The sequence below is a fragment of the Ursus arctos genome, unplaced genomic scaffold (genome assembly GCF_023065955.2).
Source record: "Ursus arctos isolate Adak ecotype North America unplaced genomic scaffold, UrsArc2.0 scaffold_19, whole genome shotgun sequence".
Classification (NCBI taxonomy): Eukaryota; Metazoa; Chordata; class Mammalia; order Carnivora; family Ursidae; genus Ursus; species Ursus arctos.
The window spans coordinates 11,645,603-11,666,456 of NW_026622863.1; the positions used below are offsets into that span (position 1 = coordinate 11,645,603).

The 20,854-nt window shown below is 43.5% G+C and overlaps 1 protein-coding gene across 6 annotated transcripts in view; it reads left to right on the plus strand.

Annotated features, from left to right (window-relative positions):
• Nucleotides 1-20,854, plus strand: part of FTO (FTO alpha-ketoglutarate dependent dioxygenase) — a 415,235-nt gene that overhangs the window by 193,422 nt on the left and 200,959 nt on the right. For all 6 annotated transcript variants that reach the window (XM_026494768.4, XM_057314090.1, XM_044382390.3 and 3 more), the window contains exon 8: nt 20,689-20,813. In XM_026494768.4, coding sequence (XP_026350553.1) covers nt 20,689-20,813 — 125 coding nt within the window. The remainder of the gene's footprint in view (nt 1-20,688; nt 20,814-20,854) is intronic.

Genomic DNA, 20,854 nt, shown 5'->3' on the forward strand with positions numbered 1-20,854 from the left:
TCACACGCTGGTGTTAGGTCTCCCCCTGCCCTTGTGCGTTCTGTGGTTTTGCGTGTTAGCACTGCAGGGATGTGTTGGCACACTTCAGTGAAAAAGGAGTGTCTTCCATCAGCATCATTACGAATAAGACACCTAAGGGGTTTGTTGACGTTTTCTGTTCCTAGAAGTAAGAATATACTTCTTTTTTTATTGCGCCTGTGCCTATAGAAGAGTGTGTGGGGGGAGGATCCCTTTCTTGTCTTTTGCCTTTTGTTTTGGCAAAAGTGAATGATCCCCGCTTGCCATGGCCAAAGAATTATGCTCGACAGGCTGCTGTAGGCACACAGAATGTTGAGGGTAGAACCTTCTGTAGGTGGGGCTGTGCGGGACCGGGAACAACTTGATGACAGGTTCGTTTTAGTTGGCAGTGGTGCCGTGGTGAAAAGCAGGTATCTCATGCCCTTCAACAGATGACTGGATTAAGAAGTTGTGGTCCATATATACAATGGAATATTACTCAGCCATCAGAAAGAACAAGTTCTCAACATTTGCTGCAACATGGACGGCACTGGAGGAGATAATGCTAAGTGAAATAAGTCAAGCAGAGAAAGACAACTATCATATGATTTCTCTCATCTATGGAACATAAGAACTAGGATGATCGGTAGGGGAAGAAAGGGATAAAGAAAGGGGGGTAATCAGAAAGGGGAATGAAACATGAGAGACTATGGACTGTGAGAAACAAACTGAGGGCTTCAGAGGGGAGGGGGGTGGGGGAATGGGATAGGCTGGTGATGGGTGGTAAGGAGGGCACGTATTGCATGGTGCACTGGGTGCTATACACAACTAATGAATCATCGAGCCTTACATCGGAAACCGGGGATGTACTGTATGGTGACGAACATAATATAATAAAAAATCATTAAAAAAAAAAAAGCAGGTATCTCAGCATCCGAGCGATGATTTATTCTGTGATCCTACCTGCCATTTTCCTAAATCGAGCTGGAATTACTTAAGTATGACCCCTGATCCAGTTGAAATGTTGCTACTAGCTTCTCAGCCTAGTACGTTATAAAGTTCTAGCTTTACAGGTCAAATCACACTTGGGTCTGGAAGAATCAGATCCAGCTTACAAAAAGGAGTATTCTCCCTCCAGCCAACTGTACCTCAAGTGGCCCTTTTCTAAACCACTTCTGTTCTCTGTGACTCATAATTAGTTGAGTGTTAGGGTTTGTGGTGTTTTGCCCTCGATGTACAGGCAGAGGTGGTGATTCATTTCTTTCTTTCCCATCTATTTTGCTTCTCCTCATTTCAACTCACGAAATGAGTTGTGTGGTCTTTTATAATATAAAGATTAGTGTAGCCATTTTTTAAGTCCCTTTTCTTGTGATCTCTCTTCGGAGCTGACTCTTCGCAAACGAAACACTTCTGTCTTGTCAGAATGACAGTGATTACCCCACAGTTTGGATCAACTCCAGCAGCTTTGTTCCTTGAAAAACGAACTTGATTTGATGAATAGAAGTTTGCTGTATTTGATGAGTCAGAGGGCAGGAAAATGTCCTTGTCTCTGATGAGGCTCTAGCAGTCAGGCACACCGAACATCAGGGATAAAATAAACCTTAATCTCCGAAGGGAAAACCCTGGAGCATGAAAACTGTTCCCAACAGAAATGCTGTAAATCTTGCAAACCATGTAGGTTTTCTGTTTGGGGCAACATCAAAGCCCAGTGACTTTAGAGATTAAAGTGTGTTTGACAAGCAAAACTTTCCCTGTGCCCCACTCTTTACGAGATTTGGCCTGTCTCTTCCCTTTGTCTCACCTCGGTATGACTTCCTTTCTTCCCAACAAGTGGGAAGCCTCGGCTCCTCAAATCTGGAGCAGGCCGCCATGGTTTCTTCCTGTAAAGCCCGCAGTCCCTCATCCTTCTAGCATCTTCCAGCCCCAGCAGTGGGCAGCACCTTCTCAGGGTCACTTCCCAGGGACCCTCTTACTTGTGGAGGAATTTCAGAGCCTTTTGCCGTAAGCAGATCCAGTCACAGGAAGGCAGTGATTTTCCTCAGCTCAGAAAAGGAGTTAGTCTTTTACTTTAGAATTTCTATTTCTTTTGAGACTATGTTCTCTGGCTGGCTTGGAATACATGCTTGGGTTTTGTTGTTGTTGTTGTTGTTGTTGTTGTTTTTTAGCCTGTTTCTAACTGTGTTTGGGATGTCTCTGGGCTTTCCCCTTTGTGGACTGAAAATAAGTGACCGTATTTTTGTTCAAATATAGAGAATTCCTTTTCAGGTAAATTAGATCATTCCTTACTAACGTCTTTTTTAGAAAGTAAGGTGCAATAACATTTTGCTTATAAAAAAAAAAAAAAAGAACAATTGTTTTAAAAGCACTGTGCTAACGGTGCTCTCCAAAGTCAGACATTCCTGCCTCCCACCAACTGCCTGTAAGATCTGGCCTTTCGCTGCTGCTCAGGGTGGTCAGAGAGCAAGAGGAGGACAGATTGGGGAGGCAAGTGGCTTTCAGGGTAAACCCCACCGCATAAAATCTCGTTACTGGAAACGCGCTTTGTGTTTAAGATGGTGAATGGTTAGGGGACTCACGAAAATATCTTAAATTGTCTCCGTTAAACATGTAGCATCCTTAGAGGTCAGGCAGAGCTGAAACTTGAACAGCTGTACAACAAGCATCTGAGATTGTTTTTAATTGTGTCCCCTTTCTCTAACAGCAGTCATTCTTGTTTATATTGTCAAGAACCTTTCCACCGAGCACAAGCGCACCATACTTGAAGGTCAAATGCTTAACCCTTCCGCATGGTTACAATGAAAACGGACCCTTTTGTTTCCATGAATGTATACCCCAGCCGCCTATACGGGGAGAATGGGGGCCTCACGCGTTCACCGAGCTGAAGTAACTTATTGTCAAAGTGCCACAAAGAGAGCATATTTTTGTTTCCACGCAACAGTTGCTCGGCCTTTCTTTGCCTGTGCTGCACCCAGCCACAAGACAGTATGCCCATTTATCAACAGGCAGAAATTTTGGGTACCATTTTGTTCCTTTGACCTGTGTTACTTTTTACTGACCCGACCAAATTGCTTAAAAATTTTCCCCTTTCTGCTGTCAGTGTTTAAAGCCGCTTAATGTGTCTGAAGTGATCCCCCTCCCTTTCTTTTTAACACTTTACATTCCTGTTTTACCCCAGCACCTGTTACTGTAGTGAACCATGAAATCACAAATGTTCTGCAGCTCCCAGCGGCCGATAATACTTTCTTAAATAGAAATAGAGGATCTCCCGACTCTGGGGCGGGGTGCGGAGGTGGGCAGGCAGTGCAGTGCGCAGGCGGTCATGGGCCCACGTCCATTTATTTGTGGGGGCCAGCCACGAAAGTATGTGGGTGTCTTTATCTGTGTGTCAGGCAAGAAATATTTCTTTCTCTGCTCCTTAAGAGTTAACTAAAACTAAAGGGGGCCGGCGCGGCAAAACATTAAATATGAGCCTCCAACATGAAGGCTTCTTTGTTACTGAAACAAAAATACCACAGCAGGTGGTTGACTTGAACACAGGAGGGAGGAGGAGGCTCAGTTGTTGCCCATTTTTCTAACCCTTTCAGGATACCCATTGTCTAAACCCCAAAGTTAAAGTGTCCCCTGCTCCGTCTCATGGAGACAGTTCCAGCATGAAAGGCCCGTGCCCATCACCGGTTTTTCTACAACGGTTTAATCTCGGGGTCTGGAATGTATAACCACTGAACGAGGCAGGAGAGACAATTATCTCTAGAAGATGAGCCAGTAATATCTGCTTATCAAAGCATAAAACTGTTCAGACTGCAGCAAGTTAGAGTTCGTCAGGATTTCGTGCCAACAGACGTAGTATTGTTGCGGGTCTTTAACGGTATCACTCAAAGCAGAAACGTGGCTTCTTTTGCCCCTGGGGCCCCCAGAGCAACTTTGTGGTGACCACACTACCTGCTTAAAGCCGAGGTTAAACTCTGCACAGTCTGTACCCCCACAGTGTTACACTGGGGGTATGGCTTTTAAAAGGGATCCATAATGGGAGCTGGACTCCTTGCTTTCTTTCCCTTAAAAAAGAATGAAATATCGTTAGGACCCTAGAACTCAGAGCACCCTAAGCGGGCGGCGATAAAGGACAAAGACAGAGCGCGGGCCGATTCCACCACTGCTCCCGCTGACGGGCGCCAAGTGGCCCATTCACGTGCCATGTCCCTCTGTGTTCTTGTTGAGCAATCCCACTTGTTTGTTTTAGTCCAAATCGCAGTTGGAATAATTTTAGCAAATGAATGCAGTGGTGTGATAATTCTGTTTTATAAATTCCTGAGAAGTCTGGAGCTGAAAATCTCGTTTCCATGAACTCCAGCCACAGATTCTGATAAATGTATAGATGCTCCTTCGATTGCGTTCTTACACTAATTGCTCACGTGAACGTTGAATATATTCCCAACTAGGAAGAAGCTACCCTTCTGCTTAAGCCACGCTTCTTTGTCTAATGACGATTGCTTGTCAGTGGCACGAATCATATCCACAGAATAGCATCTGCCAACCTAGAGGACTTCTGTAACCTCCGGGATGACACTAGCATTCAGAAGTAGTGTTTCTGTCTGCCGCTCAGATTCCTTGCGTATGTGATAGTCCTAAATGTGAGAAAGGCCAAACACAGCTCCCGAAGGAGACTATCATTTTCCCCCTTGATCTGGGGCATTATAGCTCGGAAAGAGCTGAGGTGTCTGGAGCGGATCTAGGTGGAAAGACAGTTTGGTAGATCTGAGGCTCATCAGCCATTTGGTGGTTGTCTTGTGTATTCCAAAAATGGTGCCGTTCCCTGTGACCTCGGCTCCTCTGTCCGTGCGTCCCCGGGGGAGGGACTCCAGACAGTGAGGGAGCGAGCCAACTGTTTCTCCACAGGTAGAGACCATCTCTGAACCCTGGTCTGTTACTGAAATTATCCTCAAGAACTTAGCATCATTTACTCCAATTCTGCTGACCCCGCCTCCTCTGTTGTCCACGGGCAGTGAGCTCCGGGGTCAGTTATTAACCACTTGCAGGGAAAGTTTGCTGAGGATTCGGTGAGCTGCTGTGTCCCCGGCTCCCAGAAAGTGCTCTATGTGTGATTAGTCATTCTGTAGTTGAGCGGGTAAAGGAGTGACCTCGGTCAGACTGCCTCGATTTGAATCCCGGCCCTACCACTTACCGGCTGTGTGATTTCAGGCAAGTTACGTAATATCTTTGGGGCTTGATCTTCTTATCTATACACTGAGGTAATAGTAAAGCCTATTTCGGTAAATTATTATGAAGATTTAGTGAGGAATACGTGGAAAGTGAACAGCAGGGCTTGGCACATGACAGATGTTCAGTAGGTGATACTCTTTTCTCAATTGTTATTGGTATTAATACGTTTCTGGTTATATTGTTTCAGCCACTGTAAAGCATTTTCCTTTTTGTAGTTCTTATTAATACACTAGTAATACGTACTTACATTGCTGACTTAATAGGCACGTAGGTAGGTCCTGAATTCTTATTTGAGAACTCTGTCCCCAAGTTGTGCGTGTGCCTGTGTGTGTCTGTGTGTGTGCATCTGTTTGTTTGTCTCCTCTGAGTAGATACGTGCTAGGGAGCAAGTCACGCTGGCGTTGAAGACTTTGTAGACAGTTGTGTTTACAGAGAGCGTCCTAGGCAGGGACTGCATTTGTCTTAAGTAGATGTTATCAGAGGACAAGTGCAGCAACACCGCTCATGTGATTTTCCCTGAATTATCTTTCCCTGCCAGATTGTTACTTCATTGACAGTTTTAATAGTCACATTGTCAATAGCGTGAGCGGCTTCGTTATAGTGAGGCTTACCTCTGACCTCAGGAATCTTAAGAAAAATAAGATGTTTTTTAAGTGGGCAGATGTATGTGGTGAAATGTATTAGTTCTGTCTTTGGTCTTGCAGATCCTCATTTTAGTTTTCGTTTCCTTCAAATGAGAGAAGAGTACTTAGCCAGATGAGTGTTAAGTGGGAAGGTGAACAGGACAGTCGAGTAGAGTAACTGCTTTGTAAATGACTTGTGTAAATCAAAATCAATTCTGAGAGCTATGTGGAATTCAGCAGTTGTTCTCTGCAACCCCCTTGGTTGCCCTCGCCCTGTGTCTATATTTTATTTCCCTACTTGGATTGTGAGCACCTAGTGGCCAGGTACCATGACCTTGGGGACGTCCGCCAGATAGCAGAGACTCAAATAGTTGACTTACTCCATGGGAATTATGTCTTTAGTAATTCTGCCCTGTGACTTGAGCTTAGACACGCTGGCCCTGGAGTTAGAACCCCGGATTGCTAGTCACAGCTCAACAACTACACTAACTGTGATTTTTTTTTTTTAAAGATTTTATTTATTTATTCGACAGAGATAGAGACAGCCAGCGAGAGAGGGAACACAAGCAGGGGGAGTGGGAGAGGAAGAAGCAGGCTCATAGCGGAAGAGCCTGATGTGGGGCTCGATCCCATAACGCCGGGATCACGCCCTGAGCCGAAGGCAGACGCTTAACCGCTGTGCCACCCAGGCGCCCCTACACTAACTGTGATTTTGAACGAGTCGTTTAGTTTAGCTGAGCCTCAGCTTCCTCACGTGCAGTAATGTGGATAATAACGTTTGCTCTACGTAACTCATGTAGTTTTTATGAGGATTCAATGAGATAACATTCACGAAGGGACTTTATGCAACATAAGTCGGCTTACACGTATGTTCCCTTCGGTCACTGGAGTCGGATGCTGGGGTTAGATTTGGCTCTGTTGCTGACTGATGGTGGAAGATTTGGCAAGTCGTTTAATCTTTCTGCCTCTTAGGCTTTTCATCTGCAAAATAGAAATGATGATGCCTTTCTCTCATAGACTTCATGTTAGGATTCAGTGATACTGTGCGTGTGAGCAGCCCCTAGCATGTGTAAGCACCGGGTAATGTTAGCTGCCATCGCCTGTCCTCACCACCAACAGCAGCCAAGGGATCCATGCTAAAAGAGACTAACGTCTTTGCTATAGATACACGGTTAACGTGAACGGCGGGGAAGGGAGAAATGAAGACCTAGGTTACTACGAAGACAAGGATCAGCGTTAGTGCCTTGACTGTGGCCCTAAGTGGGAGTCAACTCTAACGTTGCTAACGCTTACTGGGGCCTTACCGTGTGTCAGGCACTGTTCTAAGGACCTGGTGTTAGAAATTGAATCCTGTGTACCCTCCAAAGTAGATGCTAGAAATACCCTCATTTTTATACATGAGATTACTGAGGTAGAGAGAGGGTAAGTAACTTGCTCACGGCCAACTCTAAGCCACTAAGGGACTGGGACTCCAGAGCCTGTGTTTGTCCTCCCTGTGGTAAAACCCGCAAAGACAGGAGAGACCTACAATTTTCTCTTCATCGCAGGCGGGGTTAGGAAGCCTCATCAGCTTTGCTTGACTCTGAGTTTTGTACTGCTGGTTCCCAGCTCAGATGCAGTGATGTGTGTGTGTGTGTGTGTGTGTGTGTGTAAATTTCCCCACATTCTCAAACCCTACATCTACATTTCTCTCCAACTCTGTACCCCTGTTTGATAAATGTCCCCAAAGCATTGCCAGCACCACACGTCTAGAACTGACCTCTTCCCTCGTGGCTTTGGGGGTTATTTACTCTCTCGGTGCCGCCGTCTCTTCACATTTAAAATAAAGGTGCCTCATATATGGTGACTTGGATCAGATGAGATGATGTGGTTAAATGCTTGTTGCGACACCGAGCGTGTAGTAGGCACTAAATAATGTACCTTTTTGCTGCTCCTGCCACTGTGAGGAGAGCAGTTCTCTAGGCCTGGGGGCTGGGGCAGGAGAAGGGTCCCGGCTGGGCATTCTGGCCTCACTCTCGCGGGCAGTTAAAGTTTCCACCAGGGCTTTGGTTTGGATGTTACTGAAAGAGGGGGTGGACAGAAGGGGGGGGGGGACAGATATATACAAAAGAGTGAATTATAACAAAGAGCCTTTTCTGCTTCAGTTCTTGTGTAGAAAACATATGTTCAGTGATGCAGGCAGCAGTTGGGTGAAAGACACACTGTAGGGCCGCAGACAAAAGGCCCGCACTCTTCCTGCATTCACAATGTTTCCAAACATATTCACTTGTCTCACTTGTTAGGGACTGGGCTGTCAGCTGGATCCTCTTGCAAGTGTGATTTCTTTTTCCCCGTTCCCTTTCAAAGGCCTCCCCTCCCCTTCCTCTCTCCCCCAATGTTTTACACTTCATATAATCCAGTGTGCATGACAGACCCCTTCAGCCTTTGTGCTACTGCCGTTTGGGGGAAGGGGAGAGCTGATCTGATGGAGATCTTGGGTCACTTTTCACTTGCCCAAGGATGGGAAGCCGCTAAGCCACTTTTAGGCCAAACATCACCAGTGGATCAATTATGGAGTGCTGGGTGTAGCTAGCTATTCTTCACCTCCAATTAACAGTTAGGCCAACGACCAGATTAACCCAGAGAGATTCTTAGAAGCAGTGGCTGGGACTCGGGGGCCATGTGTATGTTGTGGCGGGGTTGGGAGAATTGTTGCTTTTTTATTTGTGGAGTGAATAGTTTCTGATGAAAAGACAGATAAGACAAGGCACTGCTGAATTGGGAAGTAATTGGGAAGAAGCCGGCTGTCATTCTCGTGTTCATTATGTGAGATGTATGCAGATGTCCATACCTAATTCGGGATCCAGGGAGTATCGCTGTGTGCCGTGTCTATAGTTTGAACCTTTTAATTTCTTTATCGAAGCGAGGCAGCGAAGGTTGGGGTTTGTTTCCATGGATGAGATTTCAGGAAGATACTTTCATGGGTATTTCTTTTCGGTATCTCTAGGTATATATTACATAGAATACTTTTACGTATAATCTGTTAGAGCTTCTAGTGCAGCGAGCAGGCAGCTAGACATGTGAAGATTTCGCATGCTTGCGCCTCTGCCCCCGAAGTGTATTACTCTTGGGCATTTCAGCTCCCTGAACTCAGTTTTCCCATCTGTAAGATGGGATTTACATTACCATCATACCCCATGGAGCATCCCATAAGTAAAACAGTAGATACTATCACACAATGGTGGGTGAGAACACTTGCTTGTCTTTGTGGAAATCTTGCAGTGTGTCTTCTTTGCTACATTACTGAGTCAATTTCAATGCCTTTGTTTCTTTATTTTTTTTTGGAGCCTCTTGCTCATGCCCTCTGTTTCATGATATTGTTCACTGGCCGAGTTGCTCATGCTGGAAAGTACCAGCATGTTCCGAGGAAGGAGAGGCGGCGGGGAGGCAGAGAAATTCTCGTTGGCTTAGAGCTCTAAATGGGCAGTAGAAGCAATTACACTCCTGCTGATGAATAGGCGGTCAAGTGGGATTTCCGTGTGTGGTGTCTTCTGGTGGAAGGGTAATTTCACCACCTAAAAATCCTCAGACATAAAACATTGTATAAATATTTTCTCATGAAAAGTGCCAACGAAGTCATCCCCTTGCCAGCACACCTCCAACCGGACAGAGGAGACTACCAATGATGGTATTACAGTTTTTAGTGCTGTCATTTGAAAATCCTGGAAAGGAAAACGTCACAGAAATGTATATGCATTTCCTCTCCACCTGAAAATAACAGTCTGCAAAGATTTTCATAATGGACAGAGCTAATAGACTGCAGGTCGGGACAGAACTGCACCTGAGGTTGGCACCTTACCGTAACTCTTGCCCGGCTTGGAGTGTCACCCACAGCCAACAGTAGAGCATCTGGAAAATACTTTGATATTTTTTTCCCACATCGAATGGATTCATTTCACAGAGTGATGGGAAAGCGAGGGGGGCGGGGAGGGTGATAAGAGTGTATTTATGAGACTTTCCCCCAGTGTATAGCTTTCGTTGTCTTCTGGTTTTTGAAGAAAGCTAGTGCTTCAGAAGCCAGAACGACTTTTGGGCTCTCTTGGTAAGAATAATTACGCCATTTCTTCCACCTCCGTGTGAATCAGCTTTATGATAGAGACTGCGTGCAGTAGTGACCACAAGTAGACTCTATGGAAGCAAATGAATCTATTAGGCTACTTGGAAAACAGGGGGGGAAAGAACAATGATTTTGTAAACTCCATAAAGGTCAAAAAAAGGCTTTCAGTAAGTATGCAGAGACTAGAAATCAAATCCCATTTCCTATCATAAGAAGCCCGTTGTTTTAGCCACAGTAGTTAATGTACTGTATGTGAAAGATTTAAGACTAGTTGGAAAGCTTTGCTTCTGTTTTATTAGGCTGCTATTGAAAAGCCAACAGCATAACTTCGACTAGGTGCTTTGAGATTTCTTAATGGGCTGTCAGGGGCAAGACACCAGGGCTGTGCTATACTAGCTCTTTCCTGTACATTAAAACAACAGGGGCCAAGCGATCACATACAGAAGTATGAATTACTTGATGCTTTCTCTGTTCCATATGGCCAGCCATGTCTTTGGCAATTAATCATGTACAAAATCAGTCGAGTGCTCTCTGAAGCATTGAAGTCAACATTTAGTTGTACCTGTGCCAGTGGGGGCAGTGGGGTTGTGAGCGCAAAATAGCAGGATGAGGGCTGCTGGCGCCAGGGCCCAAGCAGCTGGCTTCTATAAACAACACTTTTTTTTCCCCTCTCCACCTTTCTCTCTCTCTCTCTCTCTCTCTTTCTTTCCTTCCTTCTTTCCTTCTCCTTTCTTTTTTCTTCCTCTTTTTTTCTTCCCTCCCTTCCTCCTTCCCTCCCTCCCTCCCTTTCTTTCTCTTTTTTTCCTTCCTTGACAAATACATGGACGGTTTTTCCGCCATCATCTGAAACACCAGCGTTGCCAACTGGAGCTCTGAGGTCCAGCTTCCATTCACTGTCCCAGCACGCCACCCTTCCCTCCAGCAGCCCGGGCATTCCAGCGGTCACCACCACGACTGACCTGAGAGTTCATGCAGTACTGGGCTGGCTGCTATGGTTCCGGCACTTCATGAGATGCACAAGCTGTAGTGATTTCTGTGTTGGTACGAGGAGACAAATGGGAGGTCCTATGAAAGTGCTTTGGGGGGAAAAAACTCAGTAATTATTCAGATTCATGGCTGTGGTATTTTAGGATATATATATATATATACATATTTTAAATGGAATCCATATCTTCTGGGATCTTTTTTTTCCCCAATTTTTTTTTACACGTAATGCTGCTGATGACAGATCTCCAACATTCACTGAGCATTTTGTACATGCCAAGCATTGTGCAAAGTGCTTTCAAAGTGGATTATCTCACATAATCATCACAAGGATAGTTGGTGCTATTACAGACACCCCTTCTGAAATCTTTTTTCTTTTTTTAAAGATTTATTTATTTGAGAGAGAGAGAGAGAGAACACCCATTCACATGAACAGGGGTGAAGGGCATAGAGACAGGGGCAGAGGGAAAATCCCAAGAAGACTCCCCACTGAGTATGGAGCCCAACATGGGGCTAGACAGATGAGGAAACTGACCAAGGGGGCATTTTCCCAGCATCCTTGATTACTCTCCGAGAGCTCCCTTAGTTCAATAGCACATGACGGGAAAAGGCTGAAGTATGGCTTACTAGTACATTTTTGAGGCTCATTTGGTAAAAACTGCTGAAATATTCCTTCAAATCAAGTGGGTCTTTGAGATGAACTGAACCAAGTGGATTTGTAGGTGGGACTAAACTAAAAGGCTGCTGTGGGGCAGCCTCTGGGAGACTTCTGCCTTTGTGCTTTCTGTTCGAGACAGTCTAGCTCCTCTCCTGCTCTCCTTGCTGAGCCCGCCACGAAGGGCAGAGGTGGGGAGGGGCGGGATGGAGACAGCAGCCTGAAGTAGTCCAGTAAACGTGGCAGCCAGCGGTGACTTGGTGTTATCTCTCAGCCGAGGTCATCCAGGATGTGTCTTCTCAAATTCAGGAAACAGGGGAAAGAAAGTTTTAACATTGTGTAAACATTAGCACCCCCAAAACCCTCCTGCTCCCGGAGAGGGAGATAAAGTCGGCAAAAAGGCTGAGAGGTGTGTTTATTTGTTCTGCCGGCCTGTGGATCCCAGCATGCTGGAGATCTTCGGGGGTGCCCAGTCCAGTTTAGCAAATGTGAAGGCATCACTCAGCACTGAGCTCCGGAGGCCTCACAAAAGAACCATCTTAAACTGACAATCAGTAAATGAAGAAGACCTGAGATCGACCTTTCTTTGATGGGACTAAGGCTATCTCAGTGGGTTCTGTGCCTTTCTTCTTTAAAAAAAAAAAAAAAAAAAAAAAGGAAAAGGAAAGAAAGAAAGGAAAAAAAAAGTGTTCCTGGACTTTTGAAGAGGGGAGCCCTGGTTGGGTTTTTGACAGCCCGTGGCAGTGTTGATGTGAGGAAATAGCTTTCCCAGCTGATAACATCTTAAACCAAGTTTCTTCACAAGTTGAACCTTTAGCCCTCTTTATCAGTCCGAGCATATCTTTGTAATTTGTGTGTGCAGAGGGGAAATACAGCCCTAACGTGAGGCCACTCTGTGTATAAAAAGTGTTCGGCGGGGCATTTTCCCCATAATGACGGTACTGCTTTTTTGGCGCTGGCGAGGATGGGGAGATGGGAAGGTGGGAAAAGCATGCAGTTCTGGCATCCTGGTGTTTATATGGCTTTGAGATTGGAAAAACAGCAGCAGATTTTTTTTTTTTAATGAACTAAAGTAGAGGGATTACCAGCCACGTTTGTGGAATGCCTCCTGTTTCCATGCATTTCCTTAGGCAGAGTTCTCTGATTTGTAAGAAGGATGGATTAAATCAGAGTTTCAGAAGTTGTTACCCCATATCAGAAAGGAACCAAAAGAATTAAAGACTTCTGTCGAATTATTAGTAAGAAGTAGAGGCTGTAATTTTCCTTTTAAAGCTCAGCGTGATTCCTGTCCAAAAACCTTGTATGCTACAAATTCTGTGTATTGCACGTCTGTCCATATGTGCTTTCCTCATGGTACCCCAGAATTAGGACATACTGACAGTTACTGAATGTACAAATACATCCACCAAGAATTAGGTGAATTGCTCAGTTTTAATTGAATAAATTCAGAATTGGGAGACTTTTTCCAAAGTTTGAGACTTTAAAAAAAAATTTTTTTTTAAGATTTATTTATTTACTTGAGAGAGAGAGAATGAACGGGAGGGGCAGAGGGAGAGAGAATCTCAAGCAGACTTCCCACTGAGTGCAGAGCCCGATGCGGGGCTGGATCCGTGACCCTGAGTTCACGACTTCAGCCCAAACCAAGAGTCGGCCACTCAACCAACTGCGCCACCCAGGCACCCCAAATTCGAGGCTTCTTAGAACCTTAGAGTTTTGGTTTTTCTTTTTTCATTCCCAATCAACCTCTCTCCTTTCCTCCCTTCCTCCCTCCTTCCTTGTCCTCTCTGGTTGTGGATTTTTTACTTTGGTTTTATGCATAAGATTTTGAGCCAGAAGAAGCTGAAAACACTGAGGAATTCTTAGAGGTCCTTAGGATGCTATGGGTTGCCAGAGTCCAAAGTAGTTGTTTGTGTGTTTCTGTGTTTTTGCAGTGGAGAAAATGAGACTTCTTGGCTTATTAGGAGGGTCTGGAAAGATTACATGGGATCCCAGTGTAGTAAAACTTTCAGATATACTTTTATAGAAACATCCTTCCAGATATGTATTGCCCTTCTTCGTGGTCACCTGGGGATTGCATAGCCTTATTTTTCATGATGCTGTTGTTTAAAAATGGTTTCCACAATGTTTTTCTTAGAATTCTCATCAGGTACGGTTTGCATCCAGCCAGAGCTTGTCTCACGTACTGTCTTTGATCTCGAATAGTACTCTGCGGCTTGAGTGTTCATCTTATTTACCAGACATGTTCCAGCATGTCATTTGCTTTCATTTATTCAACAGGCATCTCTCCGGAGTCTGTTTTCGTGACACGGTGCCAAAGTAGGCACCTTGGAGGGTATCGGGAGGAAATGGGTGGGGCCCTATCTGCTCTAATAAAGCTCCCGCTCTGGAGGAGGAAGCGTCCAGTGAGTAAATAAGAGCAACGGAACGTGGCATGGTTTGTGAGATGTTCAGCAGCGCCACGTAAGGAGGGGTGACCAACTCCATGCAATTTGGCGGAAGGATTCGGTTCATGGAGAACTTCATAGAGGAGGTGTTATTTGAGGTGTTTCTTGAAGAATTAGTAGTTTCTGGCCAGTTATACAGCAAGTACATGCATCGTGTAGGACAGCCGTGTATTTTCAGGGAACTGACATTGGTTCTAAATGGAACAGACGATGGTAGGAGATAAAATTTGAGAAGTGACCAGGACCTGTATTAAGAAGAGGTGTTGTTATTTTGGTCAGGTTAAGAATTCCGGCTTCTAAAAAAATTAAGGTGTTTTTTGTTTGTTTGTTTGTTTTGTTTTGTTTTTGGCCTCACAAATGACAATAAGTGAGGCATATATGAACATATGAAAAGAGTTGCTTTGGTTTAGGTGAGGTTTTGGAGGCTGAAGCTCCTTGTTGCCTTTGACCCTGAGATAACCCTCTTGGAGGAGGAACATTCGTGAGGGGGGTGAGATGGATGCACGGAGGCTAGTTTGGACGCAAGTGCATGGTCCAGACGATAACGGGCCTGAACTCAGCCGGTGGCAGCAGGGAAAAAACAAGTTTGAGTCATATTGAACAGAGAAGAATGACAGGATTTAAAGTTTAGGTACTGGGAGTGCAGGGAAAGGAAAGAGAGGCCAATAGGATGAGCCCTAGCCATCTGGATTGAGCGATGGAGTTGATAGTGGTATCATTCACCCTTCTAGGGAAATACAGGAGAAGGAGCAGGTCGATGAAGAGGGAAGCGATGGGATGCTTCGAAGAAGCAACAGTGGTTCAGACGTGGACAAGCTGAGGTTGAGACTCCATGTTTGTAGGGTATATTTAAGTCATGGGCTATATGGGGCCAGAGCTTGGCAGAGATGATCTGCTCAAAGTCATCAGTCTATAGGGGCACCTTAAAGCCACTGAAGGGGAGGTCACCCACAAGAGAGCGAACAGAAGATATCGCATGAGAACCAAGGGTCTTGCCCTGGGCCAACAACAGCTGAGGAACCCACAGAGGAGATGAGGAAGGTCAGGACACGTATTGTGAGGTAGCCTAAGAGAGAAAGGTGTCAAGTAAGACCAGGACTGGCTCTAAAAAGAAAACCCACCATCAGAGGGTAAAGATTTTCTGCCACTAGGTCTGAGATATAAAAGAATATGCCTCTGGCTCTTGGTAGAGGCTTCTTCTGATTGTGATTGTTCAGTGGTTGCCTGATTTCCTTTTCTTGTGTTTCATGGAAAGTCATAGACACTTGCAGGAATGTTTTTGTTAAAACAGTACAACCTAGCATGAGACTGATTCGTGAGTTTGAAACACTGCTAATCATAGTGGCGTTTGTCTGGGCACCTCCTCCTCACAAGAACCCACGGAGAGGTTCTGGGGTCATCTCCATTTTGCAGTTGGGAGAAAGGCCCACAGCTAGGAGGTGGCAGCCAGGATCTGAAACAGCTAGCAGTCTTAAGAATATTCTTAGTCTTGGGGCACCTGGGTTGCTCAGTCGGTTGAACGTCACACTCTTGGTTTAGGCTCAGGTCATGATTTCTGGATCATGGGTTTGAGTCCCGTGCGGGGCTCTGCGCTCAGCGAGGAATCTGCTTCTCTCCTTCTCCCTCTCCTTCCGCCCCTCCCCTCCCTCTCGTTCTCAAAATAAATAAATAAATAAATAAATAAATAAATAAATAAATAAATAAGTCTTTAAAAAAAAAGAAAAGACTATTCTTAGTCTTTTCCTGATAGTCCAGCGTTTTCATCAATTTCTGTTGAAAAAGTTACTAATGAAATGAAATCTAACCCCCAGAGCATGATTTCTAAACCCCTGGTTTATGCCCTCTATTTGAGGGGAGGAGAGGGAGAATGTGTTTGCAGTAACAGGACACTGTTTAAAAATTGGTACTTGTTTGAAGACAGTTCTGTGTTACTACTGATGGGAAAATGGGCTATTATCATTTCCTGCATAAAGTCAACTCTTGAGGAGCCAACACTAGTATGAGGAGAAAAATATCACTATTAATTCTTGTCAAAAGAACGCTCTTTGACACTCTGAAATTAACTTTTGTGCAACGACTTCACTGTAAATTTTATGAAATACTGTATTTTAGGGTCTGTATGCTCAATCTAAATTCACCCATCCTTTTCTAATATCTTGAAAAGATTCTTTTTGATAACAGAATTTGTTTCATAATCTAGATATAGTTCTCTCTATTTTTACTAACTACTTATTCAGATGTATTTGTATGTACATTGGCTTTCTACATTCTTTGTTGTCCTAAAAATGTGATGAAATGAATTTTAACAATTAAATTTTATAAGATTTTCATATGATAAAATCGACTTTTTGGGACATACAGTTCTACGAGTTTTAGCATATGTATAAACTCACGTAACCACCACCACAGTGGGGATACAGAATAGTTCCATCATTCCCAAAACTCCCTTATGTTGCCTTTCTGTAACAAACCCTCACCCATCCTGATCCCTGGCAACCCCTAATTTGTCCTCTGTCCCTGTAATTTGCTGTTTCCAGAATGTTAAGTAAATGGAATCACTCAGTGTTTCATCCTTGGAGACTGGCCTCTTTCACTCAGTATAATGACTTTGAGATTCAGACAAATGGCTGCATCTTCTCAATTGCTTGTCCTTTTTTACTGCTGAGCAGTATTCCTTTGTATGGTTGTACCCCAGTGTGTTTATCCCGTTACCCTTTGTAGGGCATTGAGATTGTTTCCAGTTTGGGGCAGTTATGAATAAAGCTACTGTGAACATTTTTGTGCTGGTTTTTGTGTGCACATAAGCTTCTGTTTCTTTAGCTAAATCCCTAGAAATGGGATTGGTGGGTCCTATGTTAAGTGTGTATGTAACTTTGTAAGAAACTGCCAAACTGCTTACCACAAAGGCAGTGTTTTGCATTCCCACCAGCAATGTGTAAACTTTCAAAAATTTGGATGCTATTTTAAATGCTCCTGGGTTGAGGTTGGCAAATTGTGTTTCAGAGTTTCTTGGGGTTTTGAAGAGATGCCCCATGACAAAGGGAGCCATTAGGTCCTCCCTAGCAGCTTCAAAGAGAGCTGCTCCAATTTTGTTTTGTTTTATATATTGAGTTCCATGTAAGAATACATTTGGGGAAAAAAGAAGTTTATCTGTAAAGTGTTGGAAAACTATCGTAGTAAGGTTTTCCACTTGGGATGTGGACCATGGGTGCTAGGCAGGGGGACAGTAGGTGGCGCTCCAGGACTCTGCAGATAATGGGGACCACACTGTGAGAAAGTGGACTCCCTCTTCAGCTCCTCTTCAGTCCACATCTTCGTGTCAAGGAGGTCTTCGTGTCTTTAACATTCACCAAAACTTGTTAACGGCCTCATTTACAATGACAGAGTAGGCTTCTGTGCCAGAGCCTTCAGCAAGCAACATCTGTCTAGAATGAAATAAACGTATAGCTTTGTTTTTAATATATTATTTTTGTAGTTATCTTTTTATTTATGACAGGTACCACTGGTTTTCGAGTTTTCTTTGGAAGCAAAATTATTTTACACTTTAAAATGTGGTCATTTGAAATAAAAAATCAAATATTTGCATATCTAACACAGAAACGTGGGAAGAATTTTAAGACTGCTAGAATGACTGAAGTTTGGGGGACTCTGCACTGGGGGGACTATTTATTTAAATAGAACTCAGAGTGGGTCCTTTCGTCAAGTGGAGAGAGCTCCTTGGTAAAGCACATAACTCTTAGTTTATTTTATGAGTTTATAAGTTTATCTAATAGTAAAATCTTAAAAGACAGTCTTCTCTTGCTCTTAGTTTTTGCCGTACTTGTTTTTCAAGTTCCTTCTTTATTTACTGATTGGACAAATATTTATTAAAAATCATTAGGCAAGCACTGGGGTGCAGTAGTAAAGTAAGCAGATGGGATCCCTAACATTGTGAAACTTACTTTCTTAAATCCTTTCTCCTTCCCCTCTCAGAGGCTGATCAGGGAAAACAAGGGCCTCTGGATAAAATTTAAATGATGCAAGAGGTAAAGAAGAGATAAATGACTTTTTTTTTAAAGTTATTTTAATACAGTCACAAGGAGAATTAATTTTATGCATGTCCTTTGAATTATCTAGATGTGTACTTTGTCTTCTATTTGAAACGTTTTGCTTATTATTTTGGTAAAATGTGTACCTACAGACATAGTGATAAACTACATGGCTTTTTGAGGTTCCTTCCACCTTTTAAGTATTTGAGGTAGACTATCACAGACAAGGAGCAGTGCTGTTGTCAGAATACCCACTGATGCCAGGACCTCTCTGAAATTAGACATCTTTTACATTAGAGGTCACCAGTGAGCCGCTGCCTGAGTTCTGTTCAGTCGCTGGCGTTTCTTGTTTGGCCACGTGGTATTTTGAAAGTTTAAAAAAAAAAAAAAATGAGTTTCCAACATGTACAAGTCAGGATCTTTCACGTAAAAAAATCAAAACAGATTTCTTGTTTATTTTGAAAATTCCCAAATCTGGCACCACTGAGACAGCTTTTCTGAATAGCAGAGTTGCACAGAGCCCGTGCCCTCATCAGGTCATCTTGCTTAACTCATTCACTGTTACCTGTCTGTCTCTGGTGGGTATTTGCATTTGCAACTCCTGCTTTAGCCACTTGGAACCTGGGCTTCATGGGGGAGAAGCACCTAGAGAAAATGAGCATTCCTCCCTGTGCTGAAGGACTAAAAATGTCACTGCCCTCGAAACTCGGAGTGTCCAACTGGGTATATCGCCTAGTCTAGTAGATGTAATTCTGGACCCAGGAGGCAGAGATCAGAGGCAAAGGATCAGAGATCCTTTTCTGGACTAGTGCTAGTCACGTTATCTTGAATCCTTTAACAATGGCGATACTATTTCCTATCTTATCTTTCTGTGTCAGTTAGGGGTTTTGATTGTAAGCAACAGAAACAGATTCTGGTGAATTTGAACAAAATGGAACTTGAGTCAAAGGATATTGGATAACTCAACAGTGTCAAAAGAAGAAGAATGATCTCTACTCAGAAAATTCAGGAAACCAGGAATACTTTGAGGACCATGGGTGGTAGGGACTCAGGAAATTGATAAATGGCCTCTAACTTTTTTCCCTTTCTTTGTCATTCTTCTTAAGTGTCTCAAGTCCTGGAAAAGAGAATCAGGTTGGCCTGGCCCACATCCTTCGTGGGAGAGAGCGGGACACTTTGTTTAGTTGGCAGTCTCTCTAAGACTGCATACAATAAAAGACTTCCCTAAGAGAAGGTTTGATGTTGTTACAGGAAAGGGGGATGGGGTCTGGATGGAAGGCAGCCAGACAACAAGTGTTCACTACACCTCTTCTCAAGGCTGTCATGGAAGGCATTCAGAATACATTGCAAAATGCCATAGAGAAGTAAGGAAGTAGTATTTCAAGTTACATGAGGACAAAATTGTGAGTGTGCTCTTTAAGTGAATGAAAGCATTGGCATCAGTCCGATAAGGACCAGTACGAAGAAAGTAACAGGTTCGCTCCTTTTAGCATTTGCTTTGGGTATAACATCTCCAAAGAAGCCACACCAACTTTAAATGAAAAACATGTCTAAATTCTCAAGATTTCGATTCCAGTTGTATGAAGATAAATACGTGTGATGAAAAGTTCCATGATTAAAACTTGAAAGGCATTTCCTCAGTCACATTTCAAATGCCAATGGAATACTCTATATTGTTTTCTTAATTGTTTCTTAAAATGTTACATGAATTTGCATGTTTCAAACACACGTGTGCAAAACGAGCATACAGGAATGAGTTGTAGATAAAATTGAAATGACACTTTCAGATTTGAGTTTTGATGTAATGCTTCTTGTTAGAGTGAGCCGGGCATGATGTGTAGGGGGCTTCCACTATTTCTAAAAGCAACATCTGACGTTTTCCGATACTAGGTAGAAACTGCAGTGTTTTGTACTCACCTGTGAGCCGAATTTCTCTTAAGGACCGTAGCCGTGACCGTGGAATAAGTGATCCTTCCTCAAATCCCAAGTCTGCTGTGCACAAGAATCCCTGTACATATTATTTGAATTATGTCGTGGATTTTTAAAGCTGGAAGGATTCATTGAGACTGAATTTGATTTTTGTACTCTTATTGTTTCTTTCTTTGCCAGCTCTTGAATTTGCAACAAGCAAGGAAAATGAGTGAACCAAAAAAAAAAAAAAAAAAAAAAATTGCTGGCATGGCTGGAAATAGAAATTAATGATTCAAATAGGAGAGGCAGTGCAGAAATCCTCAGCTGGGTGGCAGGAAACAGAGCGAGCGAAAGTCTGAGACTGCTCTTTTTTAAAAGGCAAAACAAACAACTCACAGTGAAGTGTACGTGAAAATCATTTCTAATAATAGCTCGTGGGAGGCAGTTCCCAGGAAAAAGACCGTTGGTGCACTGAGGAAATTAGAGTGAGAACATACAGCATCTCGATGTGTTACTTAAGGCAATGGAGCTTTAAAGTTTACCTTATGCGCCTTGTACATTGATTAAATACAAAATATATGCTGGCCATTTTTGACCATAATTTACTGTATTGATTTGTTAGCAGGGGAACTGTAATAAAAAAGCCATTGATTTACTGTCCTTATTTGCTTATGGGCTTTTTTTTTTATTATTAATTTTTCCCATTCTCTCTTTTTTGGACCATTTCTTCTAGACAAATGCTGTGCTCCATGAAGCTAGAAGAGAGGGGGTCCCCGTGGAACAAAGGAATGAAATCTTGACTGCCATCCTTGCCTCGCTCACTACCCGGCAGAACCTGAGGAGGGAGTGGCACGCCAGGTTAGTTCTCTGCTGAAATGGGATTTGTCGTCCCTGAAAAA